The following is a 26554-nucleotide window of genomic DNA, read 5'->3' on the forward strand; positions in this document are numbered from 1 at the left end:
GGATCTGGAATTACGCACGGCGACGAGACGGCGCGATGAGAAAATGTCCGCGATCTCAGAAGTGGAAGTAAGGTGATATATATGTTAATTGGTCTTGTAGGAAGTGGAGGGCATGTTGTGTTTTACTGCTCGGCTTTATGCGCCGACATCTTGGAGGGAGTGGCGTTTCTCGCAGCAGACATTTTAGCAGGAAAAAAAACAAAAAAAGCACCGGTGTAACTCCTAATCTTGATTGTGGCTGTACTCTATTGAGGTGTGCCAGAAAAGCTGTGCCAAACATGCCAGGATAGACAACTCCCAAGGTTCCAGAAATGTCACAACCTCGCATTTGGACCCCGTGCACAAAACTGATGCTGGTTAGTTGTGCACTCAAACCTTTTGGAGCACCGTTTACAGATACTCAAACGACACAAATCGAGGCAAATAGTTCAACGCTCGGTACAGTTCAGTGTGTAGAATTCAGGAGGATCTATTAGCGGCGACGGGATATGATGTTGAACGTTTTTTTTTCTTTCATTGGTGTATAATCATCTGAAGCTAGGAATCCGTTTGTTTTCATGAACTTTGAATGAGATTTTCATTTCATTTACTGCGTCTGCCGTGTTTCTACAGTGGCCTGGAGGGGACGAACTAAACACTGGCTCCACTGGAAAAGGGTTTTGTTTCACGTCAAGACTTCCCTTCACTCTTAGAATGGGAGAGCGAGGCGAAAGGGTGTCCGGTTCAATCTTGGACCTCGCTGCTCCGCAGACGGCTCCTTTAATACGCGAAGTGACCTGCGACCGTGCGACGTCAGGAAAAAAAAGACAGTGTAGAAAGCGTAGATACGTAGGTTCTTCTACAGACGAATGAGCCGTGCGAAAGAGACCGACCATTTCGCTCCTCGGTCTTCGCGTCTCTCCGAGACGTCAACGCTCCCATTTTCTTCATCGCAGGGAAGGTGGTGCGATGACGGCTCGAAGGACGCCTCCTGAATTTGTAATGCTGAGAGGAAGAGAGACTCTGTAAGCGTAGTATGACGGGTTACCGACCAGTTAGAGAAGGTGCTGAGCCCCCCCCTCCCCCCGACCCCCATCCCATCCCATCCCATCCCAACCCCGCCCCACCCTCCCCTCCCCCTCCTCCTCCTCCTCTCTTTACATCTTACATCTGTTCAGCTGCCTCTAATTAGGACTTTTACAGACGACGGCATTAAAATGGCCCGGAACCACACCAGCTAATGAGACACCAATGACAAGGCAGATCTGTCATGCACAACTCCCGTTTGTCAAAATCTATCTTTCATTTTTTTTTTTTTTTCTGCCTCGACAGCCAAAGTTTGCTCAACACGTTGTCTCCCTTCACACCTGCTGACAGGCTTTATCCCAGATTGGAAGCGGGTCACCGAAGCCGGCATGTTTTTTTGGCGCGGTCGGCGGCGTCGGATGCCCGTGGTGAAGGATTCCCCTCAGGCAGATCGACGGACGTGTTCGAATACACACCGCCGGCGCGGAACAATTATTCCACCGCTCAGTCGCCGTCAGTGTTTTTCTCCCGACGTTGAGCGGAGTCAATTATCACTCCGCTCTGACAAAGCCAGCTTTGTTTATAGATAACAGAACGAGAAGAGCGCTGTTGAAAATGCACGTCGGTTTCCCGGCGACGTGTCTCAATTCGCTTCACGTGCGTCCCCTCGTTTCAACGGCGGTGTTCGAGCGTGACGTAAATGAAACGCTCAAAACGCAGACGGCTACAGATCCAGCCAAAATGATTCGATTGGAGAAAGAATCGAACAAAATGGTGATCCGTCGAAGACCACTGCACGGTAGACGTCATTCGATACAAATACTTTTTAGGTACAAGAAAAAGGTTATTGTGCTGACAAATATGAGCTATTATTTGCTGAGTTTTAGTGTCGCATTGCCAGAACTAGAGAATAATCCGTCTCCACACCAATATCATTCTAGTAAGGGAGGGAAAAAAAAAACAACCAAAAAACCACTGGTTTGTTTGTATGTCTTTAAATCAATCACAATCCTCTTGGGTGGCGCCAAGCAAAGGGGGCCGGGGCAAGGGGGGTGGGGGGCTTGTTTCGGTGGAACGTTTGCTCGTAAGAATGCGAGCACCTGGCATTAAAAGTGGCTAGATATTTGCAAAAAGGCCAAAAATACCAAAAAAAAACAAAAAACAGGCCTGCCTTATTGCATGATCAAAATCTTCGTCAAAACTTATCAGTGTGCTGTTCGCTAGCTCCGACTCTGTTTTTGTTTCCCGTTTCTACGGCGATTTTTGAAAAACTTATCAGCTTTTTCGCCGTGCAGTTCGTTCGCTCATAAGACTGTTTTTGTTTCCCGTTTCTACGGTGATTTGGAAAAACGTAACACAGACGGTGGAAAAAGGAGGACAATGTTGGCTGAAATAGTCGACCACCGACTGGTTTATTCCAACGGTCTACACCCGGAGAGACAGACCGGCTGAGCCTGAATTAATAGACAAGCTATCTATAACTGATCCTGCTTTTCTGGGCTGTGTTTATATAATGTAAATATATATATAATATATAATGATCAAAATGTAATATTCAGAAGTTTACACTTGCCGTAGCTTCAATGTTTTGTCATGAAGTATAAGACTTGCATCAGAGTCACCGCACCCACATATCACATCCTCTGCTTTTCACACAAACATAGACAGAACAAGGGGGTTTGACACGCAACAAGCGAACGGTTTAAGTGCTGACCGACCATGAGGTCCGAGGTTACCCCTGGCAACTGCACGCAGCACCTTCAGCAGTTTTTGTCTGACTTGAAACCACAAGGTTCACAAACCGCGTAACTACAAACAAACCCAGGCGGTTCCGGTTTGCGCACACAACGTGTGAATTGCAACGTGATCCATCTTTTAACATCTTGAGATGAGGGTTCGATACTTATCAACGGTTATTTGTGCAGTATGTAACTACAGATTTGTTGCAGGTCCAGTGAAGAGCAATCGGTTTCTTTCACTTAACAGCAGCTGTGATTTATTAGAAACCAACTCCGTCGTACTTCAAACACACCCAGATTACCAGTTGCTGCTTCGGACACAGCAAGTAATTACGTTCTTCAAGAACCGGCGTGACGTTTCAGTAAGAAATATTCCGCCGGATATTCACTCTCACTGGAGGGAAAGGCATCTGTCCTGTTAACATTTATCTCAGGAGCTAATTGCACGGCTATTGTTCCTTGAATGCAGCTTCAGGAATATTCATTGTTTCCAGAGATAAAAATAAATAAATAAAAGGACTTTAGTGTCTGGCAGACTTTCACTTGTTATTTATGTTTCTGTGATGAGGATCGCAGCAAACGACGCGAGGTTAAGTTCGGAGGCAAACGTTTCGAAGATGATTGAAGGGCTTTTTTTTATGAGCAGTTGGAGAGAGTGAGAGAGGAGTGCTGGGAGGCCTTCTATCAAACGGTGGACAGTTAGAGGCTCAATGACCTGTCTGGATGATTAAACAGGCTAAATGGGTGCCGAGCGCTTAGAGTTTCCATTTATTTGTAATTTTTACAAAAACATTACCCAAACGAGCACACAAACATGAGACCCACTGAGTTTGGTCATATCCCAGTAGTCCTCGGCAGATGTTAATCATTGTCAGATGCTGTGTGCATGTTGTTGAATGCAAAGGTGACTGAAGGTCAAACAAGGGTTACGTGCAGTTCAGGTGCTGAGGGAGAATTAATTAAGTTCCTCCCTGCGCAATTAACAACTAATTGATGAGTTACAAAAACATGTAGAGAACAAACTGATTAACATAACATACCACTGAGCTGAAAGCGGGTGAATCATTATCATATTTTTTTTTTTCCCAATCACAGCTGCTGGTAGTTTAATCACAGGATGTGTTTATATGGAGTGAAATTGTTTGAAATGAGAATCGTCATTGTTTGTTTTGATAATTGCCGTGTGATTGGACTGCCCAGTGACTGGGTCAGCGATCCAGCTAAGGTGAAGGCAGGGCCAGTTTATTTGTATGGCACATTTCAACAACAAGGTAATTCAACGCGCTTCGCATAAAACCATCAAAAGCATCACAACATGAGGAAAAGGACATTTAAAAACTATTAGGAACAGTGATTAAAACATTAAAAACAGTCTTTGAAACATTAAGAAAGCTAAAAATGGGATAAAAGTTACAGTGCAGTTTAAGACGTCCTCAAATCTGGTTCAGTGAAAGGCAGCAAACTGTAGCCTGACTATGAGACTCAAATGTCATATTTCATTCATTTAGCCTGACATGCTACTGTTACGTCAGAAAGGAGGGATATTCCATTGTTTGCAAAATGCCAAATCTATCCTGTTGCCATCATTTAAGTTTTACGCAGAAGCTACCTGAAGCAGTTACTTTCTTTTTTTTTTTTTCTTTTTTTTTTTTTTTTTTTACATCTGCAACATTTTCAGCCGTGTGGGTTTTATTCTGTGGAATATTTTTTCAGGAATGCAGCAACATGTCTCCACTCTTAATCCCACCAAAACTCTGATTAGTCAAATCTCTAACTGATGAGGTAGTTGTTTTGCTGACTTGAAAAAAAAAAAACTGAAATGTAGACAGCAGCCAAGAGCTCTGCAGCAATGAAGACAGCAATTTGATTTAAGAGTCACACTGCCGACACAACGACCAACTTTTGACATGAAGAACAATGGACAAAACTAATTTGTCCCCATTTACTTTCTTTCCCATGCTGTGTTTTATGACATTTGGTATTGTATGGTATCTAATTGGTAGCTTTTTTTTTTATGGATTTAAAAAAAACAGCAGAGGAAGCGAGTTAAATAAGACGATTCATCAAAAGGTTTTGTATTTCAAACAAGTTGTAACTTTGTTTTCCAAAACCGTATCCTCTACGCTCCGGCGTATTTATCCCGCCGTCGTGATTTCAATAAAACTCTTGGAACCCCGGAATGAATGGACTCATAGAGAGCTGCCCTGTGAGTGTGGGAATTAACCTGCAGGCTCTTAAATCACTGCCCTCGCCTGCAGACATTTCCCCTCAGAAACATCAATTTTCCCATTTTTCTAATCCTGAAATTGCTACTCATGTCAACTCTGAAGATCCAGGTACAAACTTGCTTGGTTTAGCAAAGCCAGCCCCTTGGCAAGCTGTCATGCCGGGATGTATGCACAGACATTGTTCCCTGGAGTTTTGGACGACGTGCGTTCTGTTAGGGTATTGATGGTGGAAAGCAGCGTACTGGTAGCTGGAATGTTTCACAAAACAGTTTTGTTTTGTTTTTTAATTTAATTTTTTTTTTTTTTTTTAACCAAGGGGGTCATCAGTTGTAATTCTGTGCTTCCGACCTCTTTACACCGTCTGTGGTAACTGTGGGAGCGGGATATTATAGGAAAAGAGCAGTTGTGCTCAGCAAATCCTCCCTCGGTAAATAGAGGTTGAAAGGAATATACTTTCATTACCCTGGGTTCAGGACTGCAGCCCCTCTTCTCTAGACAGCTGGACCAAAAGGTTACGAAGGCTTGGTCGGGTGGCGGTAATTAGAGATCCGGGGCAACTTGCTTAGAGAAATCGATCCGTATCTGGAGGCAGAGACAGAGACCAAAGGCTTTCATTTTTAAAATTGCCCAAAATGAAAATGTATTTTCACATGTCTCCTCCCTGAATGCTTTGGATTAATCATTCAATCTGCTATAGCTGAAAATCTCATTAGATCTTTGAAGGTTTTCACACAGATTTTCTTGCATTGCTTCAAGCTTCTTAAAGGGTTGTTCAGAGGTTATGTTTGCTATGTAAATTGTATGATTTTTTTTTTTTTTTTTTTTTTTTTTTTTTTTTTTGGGGGGGGGGTCTAGGCAGCTGTTGTGTTTAGACGGCTGTGACTCAGTGGCAGTGATACGCTAAGTTTTTAAGAGCCAGGAAATGTTGTACTCCGAGCATTATGGAGGTTTATGTTGCGTGGATTTTCACGATTTAAGATAAGATTAAAGTAATGGGACAAGGGGAGGAGGACGTGTGAAGAAAAACTCACTCAGTGTGTGACTTTGGCTGTTCTCCAAGTTGCAACCTAAGCTTTACAGAGATCCCAGAGCAGATGTGTGGTCCAACATCAATTTAGAAATCATTAGTCGAAAACATTATTGACCTCCTCCACGCCGCTCATTGCCGATTCCAGTGTTTCTGTCCGGGAGCCAAGAAGCTACAAAGTGGATTGTGATCGGTTTCTGGCCCTCTCAGCTACGTTCAGCGCAAAAGAAAAAAAAGAAACTGGATCTTTGATCAGTCTTAATTGCAGTGTCTGGTTCTGGTATGGCAAAGCTGTCTTCCAATCTGGCTGCCACAGATCAAACTGTAATTTTCTCCAAATATCCAGCTGTCCAGCTCACAGATGTGACTACAAAGCAGCCCGGAGCTGCCGTCCACAGCTGTGAAGAGAGGTTTAAAAAAGACGCGGTTCATCTGTCAACGCCTGGTTTCCAGCCAGAAGGGGAGGTTAGACCGGTCTCCAAGTGTTTGTGAGAAACATGTCACAGTCTTTTTATTTGACTTTTTGGTTCCACACTTATCAGTCAATCCACTTAACAATAATTACCTTTGATATTGATTCTTAGTTTGACAGCTGATAAGGAAATCCAGGTTGATCTGTGGCATCCTTCATTAATGCAAAGCCTGATTGTACAATATTATTGCTCTTTATTCAAGGGTTTGGCAGCTGTTTTGGCTCTTTTTTTTTTTTTTTCTTTTTCCTGCGCAAGAGATCTGTATGTCAATATTGTGATGTCCTTACGTTGCTTAAAATATTTCATTGGTGCAACACTTTCGTCTTTTTTTTTTTTGGCGGTTATGGCTGTTTTTTTTTTTAAGCTCCAAACAAATCAATGTTGATTCTACAAGATATTTTAGAGGGTAACAGCGACAAAAAAAACAACAACTCTGTATTTACTTGAAACTGCCTGTGTTTTTGTCATGAAGTAAAAGGCGAAATACTGACAGTGGGCGGATTTATTCCTCACTTTACGACTGATTTTGGTGCTGATATTGTGTCTAAATCCAGGCTCAGAGGCTCAGACACAGAATTCCTCTGGGACAACACAAATAGACGGCTGGAGTGTAAAGAGCGACACTCAATCTCATTTTGCTCTGGATGCCGAACACAAGTGTGGGCACTAATTAGAGGCTCTGAGAAATCATTGAGGGACGGGGAACCATTGTAATCTGAGGAGAGGCTGTTGTGTGCTGACGAGTTTCAGTCGCCGGGCTGGAAGGGCCCAAAAGCCAGAGGGGTTTTAAGACTTCGGTTTAGCTTTGGTGTGCCTGCCTTTTCCCACAGCACCCCGTGCGCTGGCGCACTACTGCCGTATTCACTATCATTAATGGCCGCCAGCTGTGGACTTTGGAAAACCTTATCACCGTTTGTAATCATTTCTCAGATAACACTGCATTAAGGATATGTTTCATAGAAGTTATGGAAATTAAATCCTGCGCGGGCTCCGGGGCATCTTCTCGTTGTTACGTTTCTGTGCACAAGTTATTTTTGTGGAAAAATGAACTGCAATCTGTTTTGTATTATTATTGTTATCTAGAAACTGTGATCTAATTTCATCCATAAATATGAAATTGATGTTGCTGCTGCAGAGAGACACGAAATGTCTCAGTTTCATTTTCAAACCTCAGTTTACACTATATTTTTTTTCAATCTTAATAGTATACTTCTAATGACAATTAGTATACAAGTACTTAGCACGTGGCTTGTATCATTTACTGAAAATGATACAAAGGATTTGGACCTGTTTTATGACACCAAAAACCAAAAACACAAGTTGAATATCTTCTGCATTATTCCGAGTTACCGTCTGTTTGGGATGATGAAACATAATATATTCCTATAGTTGTGAGATGTAACGTACGTAAACTCTGTTGTACCCTTCTGTGGGAAAGGTGTAGCAGAATATGACATGTACACACACGTACGTGCACCCACACGCACTCAAACACAAACTAGCAGTATCAGGTTGGGCCATCTGATACGACCTGCAGATGTTTTGCTCTGCCTCTGCAGCAGGTGTCAACAGATGTCCTTCCTCTCCACTTGGTCAGGTTGACCTGGTGTGGGGGACGACTGCACCCTCTGAAATGATCTGCCCTGCAAAAGTGTTTCTGAGCAGGTCATCCACCCACCCTCCCCACCATCCTCCCCCACCCCACTCCGCAGCCCCCCTCCTGTAGGTAGAGCCGCCATAAAAATGTAGCATGTCATTGCAGGGATCAATAAAGCATCACATTATTATGTTTCAGTGCCAGGACTGATTACGTTTCTTTTTGACCTTTTTGACCCCTTCACTTAAAATGCTTTCACGGGTCATAATTGTCCACCTGCTGATGGCAGAACTTGATGTTTAAGGGGTTTGCAAAAGCGAAAAAGGAGCTGAACTCCTTTAAACTGCTAGACGAAGTGTGACGTTTTGCAAACTTTTTCCTCTGTTGATGTTATAATCAAAAAGAGGAAACTGCCTTTTTAAGAGCCCCGCTACTGTTTGTCTTAATGGAGATCAGTCTCAGTCCGCTTTCTGTCATTCCCAATATGTCCGACACAACCAAGTGTGGAAGACACCATATTTACATACAAACCTATTTATCTCTTGTTTGAGGCGATATACATTAAAAGGCACATTGTTTTTGACACGTTTTTTAAGGATTGGAATAAAAACTCAAAATCCTATTCTAAAAAAAATAAATTAAAAAAAAAGCATAGGAAACATGTTTTGAATGGATAGTATTTTTTGCTGTGACTGCATCTTGTGTTGTGGAGTCTGTGTGTTGTCTGCTGCAGTTGTGAGTGACAGGACAGTATAGTATTGGTGAGCCCTATAGAGTTTAGGGTCCCAACTGCATTCTGCATGTCCAATAGCTGTGTATCATTTGACATAATATCTTAACATAAGGATGATATTTAAAAACAGATCTACTGAATCAAAAACACACAAACAAAATTCAAAAAAATTGCAGAATATATAGATGATGGATGGATATTTACTTTCCAATATTGGATGTACTGAAACATGGGTGTTGTGATGACAATGATTCCCCTCCAAGCTAGCTAATTATGATTTATAATTGTAGATTTACCATCATTATTCACATTATTAATTGTATTTGTGGAAAACAGTACCCAGGGTTATTTCCCAGCGAGAGGAGGAGGTGAGCAGGTTGAAGTCTATTGTATTGCCAGGGACTCTGCAGCAGGTCATGCAGTATATGCAGCTGTTGATAGACACTGTAATCAATATCATCTGTGAAATTTCTGCCATGGGATGCTCTCTAATCTCTGGGCCAGAGATGTGTGGAGATTAAGCAGCTTTGCTCATTCTACTCGTGCTGTCAGTCAGACTCCGTGCCGGGATCTTTCTCCCAATATTTAATCTATAAGGAGGATATTATCCATACTAACTATGAATATGGTGGATATTGAGGCTGGGATGATGTGCGTATCTCCGTCCATTCAACACTATTATGATACTTGGGTGGCAACTGATACGTATGGCGAGTTCTATTTGTGATTCTGGAAGTATTGAAGTTTAACATTATGATTTACTAAGCTTTGTTTAATTTCTTAAACCTAGAACATTAGGAAAAGTTCATATAATTCATTTTTCGATGATTTCTTAAAACCATGCTAATGAAATATCAGTCATTAGCAATACCACTTAAGAGGTCAGTAGGCTAATGTAATGTCATTTACCTGTTAGTTAAATAAATAACTGTTATGATAAAGCTGAATAAAGTAGGCTACTGATCCTAATACATGAGTGAATCAATTTTGCTCTCCCACCCCTGGTGGATATCCATAATGTACAGTATACACAAGAATGAATAATTGAACCCTCATGATTAAACTCAGTATATGAACATGACCCAGCAACGACAACACATGTCATCGTGTAGAGTACCTGCATCGTCCCATTCACAGTACTAAACACGGTGGCTAAATATTTGAATGTATACTTTGTAATTTATTGAAACGTGTTTCAAATTTTTTACAGGACAAGTGTATATTTTGTCGAGTCATCTTTCTGCCCTCATTTCAGCAACACGTATCGGGACTTAGGGTGTCAAACCTGTTGCACTTCCTCTTCGGCCCAACGCACAGGAGCATACGCCTGGCAGATCAAATAGCTACAGAGGGGTCCCACACAGCCAAATTAATTTTTAATGGTATAAAAGATTCCCATGGCGTGTTTCAGCCTCCCCCTTTTTTTTTTTTTTTTGCCTCACTGTAAACCCAAAAGCAATAAATATCCCAAGCCGGGTCGGGAATTTACTGCACCTGTAGTATCCACTTAATAAGCTGCAGATGCCGGAGTGATTGCACGGAGGCTGAAACACATTCACTAAGAGAAGGAAAATCTTTGTCAGGTACGGTTTCGTCACTTGACGTGCGTTCATTTTGATCAGCAGGTAACGGGGGTGGAGGGGCTGAAATTAAAAACGATTTGGTGTCACAGTGACCCAGCTGTCGATTGCCCGGACAGGAAATAGCTGCCGTGAACTGCTGGGGGAACACTGTGTGGTAGGGGACCAATCTTTAGCCCCCCCAAAAAATTGCAAAAAATTATAATTTGGCCAATTTACTGAGCAAATACAACTCTCCATACTACTTTGAATTGATCTGGGAATTTGTGGTCGGTAGGGAAATAGGTAATTAAAATAGCAAACAGTGACTCCTACTTTTTTTTTAAAGATTCTTATATGACCTCGTGTCAGTCTGAATATTGGTGTGGTCGAGGAAGGCAAAAGTTATGTCTGCAAGTATACTACATGCAATACAAGTACCAGATAAACTCCAAAGCTCGGGATCAATTTAATGAAACACTGCAATGTGCAGAAAGATGAATCCAGTGAGCCTCGCAGAGAATGGATGGTTTTCATTCCGCCTTCTGCTTGTTTATGAGAAACATGCAGCAGTCTGAACAAAGAGACCATTATCATTAGTTAATATTTGCTTAAAGCTATCTAACGTTTAATAAAGCATCTGGGTATGCACGCATGTATGTGTGTGTGTGTGTGGGGGGGGGTGCACAGGCTTTGAATCCACTGTACTGAATGATTGCTGGGCAGCCTTTGTATGTTAAGATATATATACTGCTCTTTTAAATTCTTATAACATTTGTGGTATTATTGTTGTAGGTCAGTGCTTTTGTGCACTAATGAAAGTGTGCACATGTCCATGGTTGTCTCTAAATGTGCATTGCAGTTTTGTTTTTGGCAGGGGAAAGGTTAATGTTTAACAGCATGAATGGTTCACCCACTAACGTGTGAACAAAGCACAATGGCCTCACTGTATAGACTCCTATTTATTCAGAGTCACTTCCTCCCTTAATAGTCAGCTCTACTTTCCTCACAGAGGAAAAGAAAAAAAAAAAAAAAAGAAGTAGGTCAAGGAAAAGTCATGTTTGAGGTAATTCACTCTGGGGGTACGGCGTCTCTGATCATTAGATGACATTGGTTAACCCTAAGAGTGAGGTCATTTCAGAGTCAACGTTACACCCAGGATCCGGCCCGAGAGGTAGCGTGTCTGTGCATTTTTTACAGTGCTCAGAGGATAAATCACGTAGGGAGGGTATCAATAGGAAGGTTGAAAAGGAAGAAGTATGAAAAGACAGTATTGTTTATATATGTATAAAAAAAAAAAAAAAGAAGGCGTTTTTTTTTTTTTTACCTTGGATTCTACCTTGAATCAAATGTTAGTTTTCAGCTGACGTACTTTGACGGAGCTCGCTCTGAAGGACCTCCTGCTTTGATGCAAGTGAACAAAAAGATCCACGACGAAGAATCGCTCGGATGGTTCATTCTTGAGCTTCCTGCACAAAGACCTGAACCAAAGAGGAATGCAAACACATTGTTCCCCCCACCTACTGCAATTACTTGTGATGAGTGTGTGAGGATTAAGCGGGATATTTGCAGACTTTTTGGATTAAGTATGATTTCATCCATGAAGATCTCTGGAATACCTTTTCAGGACCTAATGCTTTCATGACAAGGGCTTTTTTTTTCTTCTTCTTCTTCTTCTTCTTCCCTTTTCTGTTTAACAGTGAGCTCAGATTTTCCTTTCACATTCACCCTTTAATTATAGCCTGAATAAAGAGGCATTCCAGTCAACATTTAATGGATTTAATGGATTGTCCCAGAGAATTATGTTATTATGTATATATATATATTCAATGATATAAGTACATTTTTTTGGCCACTTCTATTAATACCATGTGTATATCTTCCATCAAGTGCATCTGGAGTCATACATTAAAGAATCAAATAGTCTTTTTACATTATTCTTGGTGTACTTTATGAGCCTATACGTACGTTAGAGCGCACAATAATGGGGATGTAATTAAAAACATGTCATTGTGATGGAGGACCGAGCTTTAATAGCATGAAAGCTGTCGGCTCATTTCCTCCTGAGCCAACAAATGGTTTTAAAAACAGTCAATCAAACTTCGCATGTTGCCACTGCTCGCGCCACAGTTTAAAAAGGAGCATTACGCCAGTAGTTACGGTAAAGACATCAAATCTATATATTGACAGCAGAACAAAGAATTCATTGGATTTATTTCAATAGTATCACGCGGTTGTGAAGCGCTCCCTAATTCTTAGCCAGAAAATCCGTCTTTTTCTTTAATGCAGTGCTCGGTGAAATGTCTAGTTTCTGCTGGCGAGGAGTGCATACATGGTTTTGCAAAGAGATTTGATTGTTGCCCCCAAGAAGGTGGCCCTCATTTGCTCAGACAGTTTGCACTTGAGGCCAAACTCTTTGCACGGTTATGAAAGAGCCCGTTCATTGAGAATTCATGCCCGGGCTTTGTTTTTCTTTGCATCTGGCACACTGTCATTCAGTCTGTTCCCACCTGGCTCGCCACCAAACCCAAATGAAAACATCAAAGTGATATCTGCAATGTGAAGTAATAGTTTTGGGGTTTCTTGTTTTTTTTCATCTAGATACACTAACTGATGGACAGCATCAAAGGGGATGCCAGGGGGGAGAAATTCCAAATGTCATCAAATTACATCTTGATTTAACAAACAAAAAAAAAAAAATTACAATCTGCTTTTATTGGATCAGAGAGGATATTTGGACGCTTATCTTTTCACAACAAAACCTAAACACAAAGTGTAAAAGGAACCAAACTGATGTCGTAACAATTTTTGGTATAGACAGGTTCGCCGTTATAAAAAAATAAGTGAATTCTGAAAAGCAAATCTAATCAAATCAAAAATGGACAATAATTGACTTATTTAAAAAATGATGAGCATCTGGTAAAGAAATGCTCGCTTGTTAAACCCCTCCTCTGAACAGTGATCGACCAATCATAGCTTAGCAACCGTAACGAGGCACAGCTGTCCTGTCAAGCTCTGGGTCTCCGTATGTTGAAGCTCTCGAGCACGGGACTGCACAACGAACGATATTCTGCGTGTAGAGTTTTTGGGGCTGCGTGTCGGCAAACACACTCGTCCTCATCCTGAAAGCCTTTTTCTCCTGCAGAGTCTCCGTCTCGCTTGTCCACGTATGAAAGCTAAGCCGGCCTCGGGTCTCGCATTTTACTGCAACACGAGAACAATGCTTTTCCTTTATTTCCATATCTTCGACTCAAGACTGCGAGCTGCTGAGATCGGTGGCCCAAAACGTTCAGCTTCGGCCCGCAGTTAGCCAATACAGCAATATAATAACAATAAGCTGATTCAGCTCGCGAACCGGCTGATTAAATCTGATTAAATGAATCTCTGTCTGAACGTTATTTCAAAGATTGCTCTGGAGTGCTTAATGTTATCATTATAAGTCGCATCTGTGCCATGTCAGAAACGGAAAGCCTGGCAACAACAGCAACAGGGACGTGAGCTCAGTTGTTTTTCAGGTTGTTGCTTTAAATTAACAGAATTGGAGCTGCGAGACGAAGAGACCCAGCCGAGGTTGTTGGTTTTTTTTGTTTTTTTTACTCACTCATTTCCAGTGACCGCTCCTTCAGACATGTTTTTGTTGTCCTTGGAACCATCCTGAGAAAACATCAAGAGTTGCTGTGGAACTGTTATGCTGAACATGAATCACGTCCCCTAAATCAAATTCATGGCAAAATAAAGTACGAGTAATTGAGCTCAAAATGTGTTGCGACCATAAATTTGTCAGAGTTGTATGGAGGGGGGGGTTTGTGGGATGGGGGGGGGGTTACTCATCCGTTAAATGCACTAACAAACTTCAAGCGGCGCACTCCTTCTCCTGAGCACATTAAACCCCTGCTGCTCCCTCTGACGGCTCGATGTATTGGATTGGTTCATGAATACTGAATGCTCATCAGCGCTACGTAAACACATACAGCTTAAACTAATTGACGGCCGGCTGGGGATGGGATAAAGCTACCGGTGTGAAAGTGATCAAAATTTCAACACAGCACGTTGATAATTAACAATATATTGAGCCAGTGTCGATATTTGCGGAATTCTCTCTATTGTAGCGTTGACGAGTGCTTGATTTGAACTCCTAATTCTGCAGGGTTTTGCCGGTTTCTCTATTGTGTTTCAAATCCTTTCACGGTGCATTGCTTTTAAAAGGCAGCTTTCGTTTTTAGGACAGCCAGGAAGGCAGGTTGCTCTCTCAGCCTTTCGACATTTTGTTTATCCATCATGTGAGAAGAGCGGTATCGATGTCAGCTCCACACTCGAGGCGCAGCTTCACGGCAGGTTAAGGCAAGCTGAGGTCAAACGCTTGGAGGTCAGAAAACAGCTAATCTACCTTCACGAAAAGTGCATTCAAAACCGCTCTAAACACCCCGTATGTCTCGGTGTGCCTTTTGGTGTAGTAGTAGCGTCAGTATGTTTTCATGTAATGATTTTAATCGCTTAAAACAGGGAAATGGTATAAATCCTGTTATTTTGAACCGGCCGAAATAAAAAAAACAAAAAAAACAACAACAAAAAAGTGGTCCTTGCAATCAGCGTGGCTTTGGGGTTGTTGTCATTACAATGATGGTGAGGCTCAGGTGGAAGTATGCTGGCAATTTTTCATCTAAAAAGATGACAGGGTCTGATGGAGCCCCCGGGAGGAGCAGAGTGACAAGCGTCGTCACTGTGATTAAACCCTGCTGCTGGTCCCGGTGAGCATCAGTGGGTTTGTGAGAAGAGTGTGGTGAAACCAATCAGACCGTGCTCCCTTCAAAACACTCTGCATTGTGCTAATAATATCAACACAAACTTACGGCCATGCAAATAATGCGATTTTATGATCGTAGACTCGATCAGTTTTGCTTAGTTTTTTTTATAGAATAAAAAAGGCAGAGTCCATCTAGACTTCTTTTTTTTTTTTTTTTAAAGGCTCACCTTTTATGAAAAGGCACCAGGTTAATATTTCATACGACATAATATTGTTTTTGCAAAGTGTTCGACGTGTTTTTGTTTCAAATCATAACGTGAATGGCTTCTCCAAATCAATCCCTCGTCATTAATACATACTGGACCGGCTCCCACGGCTGTGCGATTTCATCTGTACCAATCAAACTGTTGCACAGTCTGTACTAAAAATGCTGTTTGTTTTTTTTTTTTCTGTTTTAGGAGTACAAGATTCCCATCAGGAGAAAGTCATAACAGTATCTGAAGAGGGAATGGTCCACAGCCCAGACTTCCCACACACCTATCCCAGGAATACCGTGTTAGTCTGGAGACTAGTGGCGACCGGCAACATGAGGATCCAGCTCACCTTTGATGAGAAGTTCGGTCTGGAGGACCCTGAAGATGGGATATGCAAGTAAGGCCATTCGTATGAATTAAAAACAAATATTGTTTGCTTTATTTAGAAAGAATATTTCAACTATTAGTGTTGCACTTTTCAAGCTGACTGCTCTAACAGGAAGGAGAATTGAGTTTGGTTTTGTTGTTGTTCTGACCTGAAGCTCACTGATCTGACTGATGGGGCCAACCCCAAAATACAATACACAACAATGTTGTCTAGATTTCATTTTAGAAAATAAAAGTTGCTTATATTGCCTCAAAGGATATTACACTTTGAGGAGGCCTTTCCACATCAGTTAGAAGCAGTGGTGCGCTCTCTCTACTTGCTTGGCCAACTCCCATCAGATGTGGGGCTGTTCCCAGTCGGCATGCCAGACACATGTTTGTCAGAGTTAAAGACGTGTCCTGCCCATGTTGTAGTCCATCTTTAAAGATTTATCGTCAAGAGTGTGGCCATTTGTGAAATTGCCTTTGGGCTGCCGTGGAGGCTCGTGAATATTGAACACCCAGCAGCGGAGTGATTTGTTTGACCGAGGACGCTGTGTTGACGCGGGTCCGGGCCGGCATATTTTACAAGATGTAGTCGATATTTTTAGCTGCTTACGGAACAGTTTGAAAGACATGTGCCAACCCCTCTGAATGGCAACGCATGAACACAAACAAAACACACACACAGGGTACATCCTCTTCTTTATTGAGGAGCCCACTTTCAATTACTGCCTCTGCTGCTATTCAATTTCAACTGATCGATTTCCCCTCTGTGCATTATGATCAGTACCTTGCTGTCAATATATCACGACTGACTGGTTAGCGTGGTGCAGCCCGGTGAGGGGGAAGGTGGAGGAGAGCTGGGGGGGGGGGAGGGTAGCCTCACTCGTCATTCCTGGAGAGCCCCCTGATGGTCGACCAGGTCAATGACAACTGCACTTTCTCCACAGAGCCGACAAGGTACAGATGTTTGATATGGCAGCAGCACCGAGTGAAGATCTATCTTTTGAGACGAACATATTAGGGCAGTTAAAAGAAAACGTGGGCACGAATGAGCGTGCCTCTGTTCCTGGAACTTCTTGCTCCATTGATCAATGAGATGCTTTTGATTCCGGCTCTGATTGAGTCTTGATAAAGATGGATCGCAGCTAATTGAATTGCCTAAAGTGCTGTAATGTGCTGCCTTCTTAGATTCATGCGTCTGTTCCACATGCACGCCGCTTATATCCCGTTCTTTATTGGCTGCTGACTGAAAAACTCAGGAACGGCGTGCGAGCTCAGGTAATTCGAGCCCCCTCCCCCTCCACCTCCCCCGAGCGCACCTGCGATGAGGGGCCGGCTCGCCCTGTTGACGAATGAGGTTAGTGTTGCTGTCAAATCCCCCTGCGAGGGAAAGTGGCTCACTGGGGCAGGTCGCAGATTGACAACTTTTGTGCAGTCCTGCCCTTTTACAAGACTGCACTCGTCAGCGACCTCACAGAGAGGGGCAGGAGACAATAACAACATCGTTTTCAGGGGTCGCGCAAGTCAACACCCCATCTACTGCTCCAGCTGTAGCATTTCTCATCCACCGCCCACACCCCCAAACACAGACACACACGCACGCACGCACGCACACACACACCACACCCCACCACCCTCCCTCCCCATCCAAGACTTCCCAACCCTCCCAGCGAAAAGCCCAACAGGTTTTGATCAGATCCCAAGACACACATTCTTGGCAGGGTTGGCAGGCAGATGAATGCAGCATGCAATCACAAGCAGAGACATACAGCACATTCACAAGGGCTTCGCCCTCTTTACCTCTCTCTTTTTCTCCTCTCTCCCCTCTCTCTCTCTCCCCCCTGTCTCTTCCTCTCTCTTCCTCTCTCTCTCTCTCTTTCACATACATGCACACATCCAGAAGCCAATGGCCTCGTCTGCTGCTTTATCTTTCATGTGTATTTAAAAATTTATTCATAAAAATCCCCCCTTAGACTTTTCATTCCACTGGTCTTAGAGCAAAAAAAAAAAAAAAAAACGAACCATACACGATGCTACTGATAGGCCGCTCTTAGCGTTGTGTCACTGCACAATGTGATGCAAATGAACACGACTGTAATGTCTTGTCCAGTGATTCACAGCGAGGGGCCGGGGATAAAACAAACATCGGTGGTGGGAGGGAGGCGTGTTGGGCTGCGGCGGCGGGCCTGGAGCGAGAAGTCGTCGCTAAGATGAGAGGGAGGCTGCGTAGTGGGGAGGGGAGGGGAGGGGAGGGGAGGGAGAGAGAATGCTCATCTGCTATTCTGTTTGTCTGTGGCACGATGAAAAGCATTCTTACCAAATCCACTGGAGGAGAGGCACATCGGAGAGCGACTGGTCTCTGCCGCTGGTTGGCATGGCAGCAGAGTCGTGCTTGACGGCTCCCGGAGAGGACTGTTCTCAGAAAAGGCGTTTATGTTCTCCATCTTGAGTCTGAAAAGAAAGAAGGGAAAAAAAAAAAAAAAAAAAAAGGTGTTTGTGCTGCTAATCTGCATCATCTCCACAGTAGATATTGTATCTATAAATAATACACGAGGGGAAAACTATGTAGGAGAAAGCTTTGTGAATATTAAACACAGTTTTCCTTGCAGTGCACTGAAAGGTACTCATTTTCTGGTAGTGCTGTGACATACGCGAGATTCCTTTGTCGATCGCGTCCTGCTCGCTGTGACTGTTCATACAGTTTGGTATGTGTGTCAGTGCATTTGTAAATCTGAGAAACCGCTGTTCAACATGGTGATTCTGAACACATGGCGATGTGTAATGATCAGGGCATCGTGCATTATTGATGAGCCATCTGTCAAAGCTCTGGAGCTGTCTGAGCGATGACTTTTAGAAAGCTCCTCTCTTCACTGACCTCCATCTACAACAGCAGAAACAAGCTAAACTGATATTTCATCCTTTTCCAAAACCGTTTCGTGGCAGTGCCGCATCAATTTAAATAAATTAGCGTTTTACCCTTTGTGTTGTCCAACATTTGCACAGTTAAACTGCGATCGTTTTTGCAAAGGAACCGTTTCCGTTTTACCTTTTTCCAGCACGTTTGTTTGTGCAGATAAGAGACCTCCTGTATACATTTCCAAATCAAAAGGTAGCAGGGTCAATACATTTATTGACACACCTCCCACCCCTTCAGTTTATTTAACATCAGAGAAAATCCATTTTTAACATTGCTCATGTCCCCCTTCATGTTGTTTTATTGAAACCAGCTTGAACTGAATCTGTCAAGCCATTTCAAAATGTAAACAATGTTCCCGAAATCCAAATATCCGAATTGGCAGCGCTGAATGAGAGGTTAGCGTGCCTGTTGACGCAAATGGCAAAGTGATTAATCCCAGACTGTGAAGAGCCAGTGAAACAAGGCTGTATTGAAGGCGGCGGCAGCAGCAGCAGCAGCCCCTGGTTACACACAGGTATAAATAATAAAAAAACAAAAAGGCTGAACTCCTGAACTGCCTGTCTTTAAGTGCAGAGGTTGGTCAATGTTTGCATTGGCGCACCGAAAGGAGTCTGGAGCTCAGCCATATGCTTCTGCACTCCATAATGTTTACTATTATGGACTGGCGGGGTGGCCGGCGGAGAGAGACTGTCATGTAATTACAGGGTTGCAAGACAACAAGCAAAAATGGGGCTTTTAGTCTGCGAAAACTGAACTGAAACTAAAATGCACGTCATCGTTTGCGTTGAGTGATTTTCACGACACTTTAAACATGTTCAAATCATTATGTTAAAATTAAATATTATTTCCAAAAATGCTTGAAGTTGTTTGACTTTCACCCATCAGCAGCTGCTGCAGTTTCCCGTGGTTTACATGCGTATAGCCAGAAAAACTCTCTATCTAATTTAAACTCATTTAAATTCACATTTACACAGTGAAAATAGAACAATTTTCAATTGTCGTTGTAATAAAAGATAACAAAAAAATTGTTTTGCAAAGCACTATTATAGATCTACTTTCTGGTCATATTGATGTCTTGAAATCTCTGATGGGAATGTAAATGTAATGATTTACCAAGTCAGTTTTTCACTTAAACCGCTGCAAATTTGTTTCGCAGTCTAAATAAAGAGTCCTGGCTCTTTTTGCACAGTAAACACACAATATAATGTGTGCGGGGTTTAATTAAAAACAATATTTCAATGACAACATGTAGCATTGGTGTAATAGGCCCGTCAAAAGGCTGAATCAGTGGCCATTAATTGCTTAACAGTCAGAACAACTGCTTGCGCTGCACCGTCAACTGACATGAGATTTGTCCTCATTACACCGGCACTTTTCAGTTTATTTTTTACTTCATTTAATCCAAGCGGTTAAATAATAGAGAAACATTTCATCTCTCACGGCTAAGACACTGTAACCTGTTATTAAGGATATATTTATTTTCTTTTGTTTAATGACATTCAACCTTTATTGCCCTGGGGAGCTTTATTGATGATATGAACAATCTCACCTTGAGAAGGACACGGACTGTGGGACAGATGTATAACAAGCAAAAATATAATCAAAAATGAGCTAACATGCACGTTTACAGGTGTAAATTCACCGTGTCAGAGGTCAAACTGAGCCGGTAGCAGCAGGAAGTTGCGATTTTTAAGTAGTGGCCCCGATAACAAATGACATCCGAGAGACCAAACTAATCTTTTCCTTTCTCTTTCTTTGTCTCACTCTCACCAGGTACGACTTTGTGGAAATAGAGGATCCGACTGAGAAGACGATCCTGGGTCGCTGGTGTGGGTCGCAGTCGGTACCGGCCAGTCACATCTCCAAAGGCAATCAGATCAGCATCCGCTTCATCTCTGATGAGTATTTCCCCTCCGAGCCGGGATTCTGCATCCGCTACTCCCTGCTGCCCGTGGTAAGAACAGCATTAACAGTCAGGAGTTGATAAATGAGCGTTTTCAAGTGGCTAAAACATTTGGCGGTCACGGCATTTTCCTCTGCTTCTATCTCCACCCGGGGAGTTCGCAAGGCAGTGAGTAATGCTTCTCCATGTCAGCACGGTGAAAATAATTTGCTTGTTACATAACACGGTGTCTTAATTTGCAATCATCCATTTCTGCTTGTGAGTACCCGGGGTTTTAAACATCGCTGGGGAGAAATTGTGTTTAAGCACTTCACATCTGGCACCTGTGCGGCCATTTATTTTAGTTACGAAGGTACACGCGAGCTGGAGCGCGCACGCACACGCACACACACACACAAAATCCCTGCAAAGACAATCGCACAAAAACAACAAAAACGACTTCAAGCACTTTAAAATTCTGGAATGGCCTCATTTCTGGGGGGGATTTGTATTATTTTGCTGCATTAAATTTAAATTATGAAACTTTTGCGTTCTGTATTATTGTTCTATACAGAACCATAAGGCCTCTGACCCTGTACTTTACCCAGAGATTCAAGTCCGATGAGTCTGGCAGATGAGGTATTGCAGTGTCACTGATGGTGTTGCGTGAGACTGAAATGGAGAAAATAAATGCCTTCACATTCACAAGTGGCTCCTTTGACCCTTTAGGGGGTGGCGGGATTCATTCAAGCCCCTGAAATGAAAGTAGGAATTAAGTGCATTCAGTCCTGTCTGTCTGCTTTTCTGTTGACATTATTACATCATGCGCAGTTCCAAAGGAGTATCGCTTTTGTGTGTGTGTTCACAAAAATACCGACTCCAAATCCAAATCCATCTCTGGCAAAAACACATAATCTCTCTTTCTTTTTGCTCTTTCTCCTCATTTCTCTCTTTCACATTGTCTTCGCCTGCGACGGAGACTATAATCACCGTTTCCATTCACCTTTCAAATCACTGGCAGACGATTTATCAAGTACGATTTAGAGAGAGTGTTTCTAAGCTGAAACTCAAAGAGTGAGGACTCAAGCAACAATTGCAGCAATGAGCTTTGTGACTTGAGCGTGTTCACATACAACAACATGCTGTAACAAAAAAAAAAAAAAAATATATATATATATATATATACAGTATGAGCTAAGTATCACTGGTTGGAGTTGAAGGTTAATTCAAGATTATTTCAAGCTGGCGCATGGTTCTGTTCATGTGGATATTGTGGATCTATAAGTCATGCTAAACAGTCTATGTAAATGAAAATAAATTCAGTGATGGGAGGAGGCGGGGGATGAATGAGGGCGCTCATAGGGAGAATGACAGTTAAAACATATGGGAGTCAAAAAGCAAAACTGACCGTCTCCCATGGTGAAGTCCAATGTTTTGCCAACCCATCCATCCGACCCGACCTCCACGCTACATTGACTTTGTGGCACCACAACCACGTCTCACTTCCCTTCTTTGTTCCTGCCGTGACTGCTACGGCCACAATGACGCAACACTGACGGCCATAATAACCTACTTGCCTGTTGTGTTTCCCGGCGTATTATGCACATCTGCTGTCTAAAAGTGGTGTCAGTAAAAATTACAATAACTTGTACATCTGTGTCATTCCCATCTATGCTCGTCACCGTTTTTGTGGCCAATTTCCCATCACTATTTTCAGTAATATAGCTAGCTCTGAACTATGATTATGTTCCCATTTTATTCTAGCTGTCAAATATCATCACTGAGTATAACAGCAGACGTGTTTCTCGAAGTTTACTGACTCCACCAATAAAATTCTAACAGAACTGTTTTGCATCTAAAGTATTTCTGGTTCCAAATATATATTTGCATAACTATTGTGAAATTAAAAAAAAAAAAAAAATCTGAAAAATTATTCAAACAGACTTCTGTGTCTCTGTACATCCAGCCATCTTTGTCTTTATCCACCCTCTTCCCATTCTTCATTCTCTTTAACTCTCTCTCTGTTGTTGTTCCTTTCCTGATCGCTAGACCATGCACACACACACACACACACACACACACACACACACACACACACACACAATCCCTTCGTACCTGCTCCTTCACTGACAAAAGCCCGGAGACAAATTAAAGAGACGACTGCCATGTTTTAACCTGTCATGTTTCAGTTCTGTTCACTTGCTTTAAGTAAACAGCTCAACTCCTCATTAATCCTTAATGGCCCGCAGCGGCAAATACGCAACTGAGATTACTGATGCTTTGTATTCACTCTGTAACTTTTTTTGTGCTTCAAAAGCTTTTTTTTGTTCTTTTATTCTTCGGGTCACATCATTATTGTATCCTTTCAGCACCCTTAAAACCCCAAAACAATATCGCTGATGGGAGCACGAACTGACATTTTGAAAAGATACCGAGTGTCATGCTGAGAATCAATAAAGTATTTCTCAATAAAACGATAGAATAAATGGAAAAAGTCATTACGTGTACTGTCTCCCCATGGTGACGTCAATAAACGTTGTTGTATGTACTTTGTTTACCATCAATAGACTGCAGCAGATTGTGATGTTAGGGCCACAAGTAAGGTCGTGCTTTTTCTAAAAGAGATGGATTAGTCCAATAAACACTAGTAGAAGGAATTACATGATTCTAAAAGCCCTGCAGTGGAGGGAAGTGTGATCCAATAACCAATTTTTGCTATTGTTTTATTTGTGGAGAATTGCTCGGGCTGGGTATTGTCAAGGCAAGTCAAATTGAGTCGATTTTAGCCCATAATCACAAATTTTCCCCAAAGGACTTTATAATTTGTACAATACACCTCTCGCTATCTTTAGACCTTCTGGTTTTTTTAAGAAAAACTCCTAAATCTTAACTTTATTTTGAAAAATACAGCAAGATGCGTTTTACAAGGGCAACAAAGGCGCAATTTCTAGACCAAGGCTGACCTTCTAACCCCATGAAAAGTTTTAGAGATACACAATTCTTCACAAGACAAATATATAATTTTATAACAAAAAAACAGTTAAAGCTTTAAAAAAAAAAAAGTGTGGCATTGGAAATACCAACACCACATGATAATATTGGGAAGAATTTCTGATGTTTTTCAGCAGAATGAAACTATTCTACTGCGGTGTTCAAATGGCTTACCACAAACTGTTTGACGAAACAAGAGACCGAGTTTTCCTTTCATGGTCAAACTCTAGAAGGTGCGGAAACCATGAGGAGGGAAAAGGAAGCTTTGGCCTCCGCACGTTCAGTCTGTCTTCCCTTTGAACCTTCCTCTGACAGAGGAGGAGCACGCTAGAACAGCGGCACTCTGTTTCCTCTGCGGTCAACCAGTCGCTACTGGAACCTCATGCCACGCAGGGGCCAGCACTTTAAGTTTATATTTAAACAAGCAATAATTCCTCCCCACCACTTCCATGGAATGGAAAGGGGGGAAAAAAAAAAAAAATAAGACCCAGTCTGTAATTCACAGGAAGAGATTTTAGAAAAAAGCGAAAGGGCCGAGGCAAAGAGGTTGTTTAAACACAGAGGAGAAGGAGCCCGTTGAACGCAGCGCGAGGGGTGTTGAGTGGTGGGCGTCGCGGGTTCGAAGGAGCAAACAAAACATACATCATTGTCTCTGTGAGGTCTCATTTCAGAACGAAACTGCACCGCTTTACTTTGGCGTGAAAGATCACTCTACCAGCTTCGTTTGATGATAGTGAGTTTTATCAGTCAAATGTTAAATCGTTTGTTTGTCTGGATCGCGGCAGAAAGAACAATTAAAAAAAAAAAAAAAAATCTATACTATTTGAACTCGGAGACGAGGATTTTAGTCATTACTTCAGCTCCAGAAGTAATGACTAAAATCCTCGTTGCAGCAAGATGCTAATGACCGTTGGCGTGATGAAACTGAGGTCTGTTTTTACACCAACCCCGATTTCACTGTGTGGCGTGTAGTGAGGAGGGAAAAAAATATACTTTTTTTTTCACGCACAACAAACCCCGCTGCTTACTCAAAGTCCTCTTGCGCAAGGAAGTGGTTTGCGACTGCATGTGGAAGGAGGAGATATATATTGTTTTCCAGAGCTCTCCCATGATGCTATTTCAGAATTGTCATCTCAACATAGTTAGCTGAACCTGTCATTTTAGTTCCCAGAAATAAGACGGTGTGGTTGCGCTTCAGAAGAACAAAGAGAGCTGGAAACGAGGAAATCACAGCTTGAAAATGAGGTTATTCTTGAGGGGCGGGAGGGGACTGGGGGGAGGTTCAGAGAGTTTGGTCGTGATAAGAGGTACATTACAAGCTGCTGCACTTTGATTCTGTCAGAATAAAAACGTTTGTTTTTTTTTAACCTTTGCTCTTTGTAAAATATAGATTATTTTTACGACAGCAGTGCACTGCAATCCGGTCCGGCTGGGATCGCTGTCTGTATTTATCATAGCACACTATCATCCTCGAGAGCAATATCCAAAATTGCACATATTTTGGATGATTGGTTTCAGGACAGAAGACTCCACAATGTCTGCACTTAATACTCGCAGTCTCCCAGTGTGCCTTGGGGCAAAAAACCCGATAGTGGATGCCAGTATGGGTTTGAGTTTAATACCCAGAGTTTAAACAAGGGGTCTCCAACCTCTCGCGAGCAACTGGTTGAGTATGTGCGAGCTGGGTATCAATTTTGTAATTATTCGCATAAAAGAAGCGTATTCGGTGACTGGAAACGAGCCTCGCAAAGAATTTCGAGTGCAGTAGTGCCACGCTAACATATACCCACTCAAATCAGGTAACGAGGGTGCTTCTAGAGATCGGTGGAATTGAATTACCGTCACTGCAATTTTGAACCTAACCACTCTACCACCTGAGCAAGACACCCTGGCGACACACAGGTAAAGGCAATTTAATATATATCTTCAGAATGATACTTTAAAAAAAAAGTTCAAAAAAATTTCATCCAGTAAAAAATAACTGCCTAAAAACAATCAAAATCAAATGCAAAAATACATTTTAAATTTGATGTTGTGCTGTATAATTAAAAGCCGAATTTGGAACGGCACAAAGACACCCTCACAATCCCTCTGTTACGACACTGCAACCCCATTGTGGCAAAATGATCTGAGACTTTTCGCTTGTCAAAACTGCGCTGTCCTGTCAGCATCAGCTTTTAGTAAAAGCAAACAAGGAGAGTTTTTTTTAGGTTTTTTTTGCACGGGACTCTGCGTTCGTCAGACACTTAAGCGCAGAGACAACCCACGTACCAAGACCTGAGCTGACCTGATGGCTGAGAGGGGTCACGGTACATCTGTCATCTCAACGTTTTAAGTCAAGTCTGCATCCTGTTTTTGAATGTGCTCCAAAGCCTTTGTTGAAAGTCATTCCACTCACTCTGTTTCACTCCTTTCCGTTTAAATGTGTTTTAAACTGTTTTATTAACTCAAAAATCACAACTCATAAGAGACCTTTGGAATTTGTTGTGGTTACTTTTTAAACACCTTTTTTTTTTTTTTTTTTTTACGAAAATCATGTTCACTCTTACATCATCTAGATTTACAAGAAATCACTCAAAGAGCTCCAATGAGCCTAATTTTAAACCCTTGTGCATTCTTTCTGTGCTTAGTGTTGTTTTTAACTCCATTGCGTCATGTTTGTTCATGCACCAAGTCTTAATGTGTCACACTTGCCACACAGTTAGTGCTCTGAATTGCTCCCAGTCAGAAGTTCTGGTGGTCCACTTAAGGACTTTGTTCCTGAATTTCATAAATGGGAGCTCTCATCTGCTACTTATAGCTTTATTCACACCATCTTGATGCGTCTCTGAAGGATTGCTTGGCTCCTCTATCTGAAGCTGAGCTTGCAGAGCGCTGCTAATTGGGGGAGTGTTGCTCCATCGACATTCACAAGCTGTTAATGGCTTCCAGTCCACGCCGTTAGCCACTGCCAAGGCTCGGCTAATAAGAATCACAGCTTTCTTTCTGTTGTCTGGTGATACGGCTCTGTTCGGCGAAACGTCTGTTTCACTC

General features: G+C 42.2%; 1 protein-coding gene across 2 annotated transcripts in view; it reads left to right on the forward strand.

The window, feature by feature from the left end:
• pdgfc (platelet derived growth factor c) overlaps positions 1 to 26554 on the forward strand; it is a 44245-nt gene that overhangs the window by 13027 nt on the left and 4664 nt on the right. For both annotated transcript variants that reach the window (XM_069171769.1, XM_069171770.1), the window contains exons 2-3: positions 15564 to 15756; positions 20422 to 20602. In XM_069171769.1, the coding sequence (XP_069027870.1) occupies positions 15564 to 15756; positions 20422 to 20602 (374 nt within the window). The remainder of the gene's footprint in view (positions 1 to 15563; positions 15757 to 20421; positions 20603 to 26554) is intronic.

This window comes from Embiotoca jacksoni, unplaced genomic scaffold, assembly GCF_022577435.1.
Source record: "Embiotoca jacksoni isolate LCO1_2020_lvr unplaced genomic scaffold, fEmbJac1.0.p SCAF_5, whole genome shotgun sequence".
In the NCBI taxonomy this organism is placed as follows: domain Eukaryota; kingdom Metazoa; phylum Chordata; class Actinopteri; family Embiotocidae; genus Embiotoca; species Embiotoca jacksoni.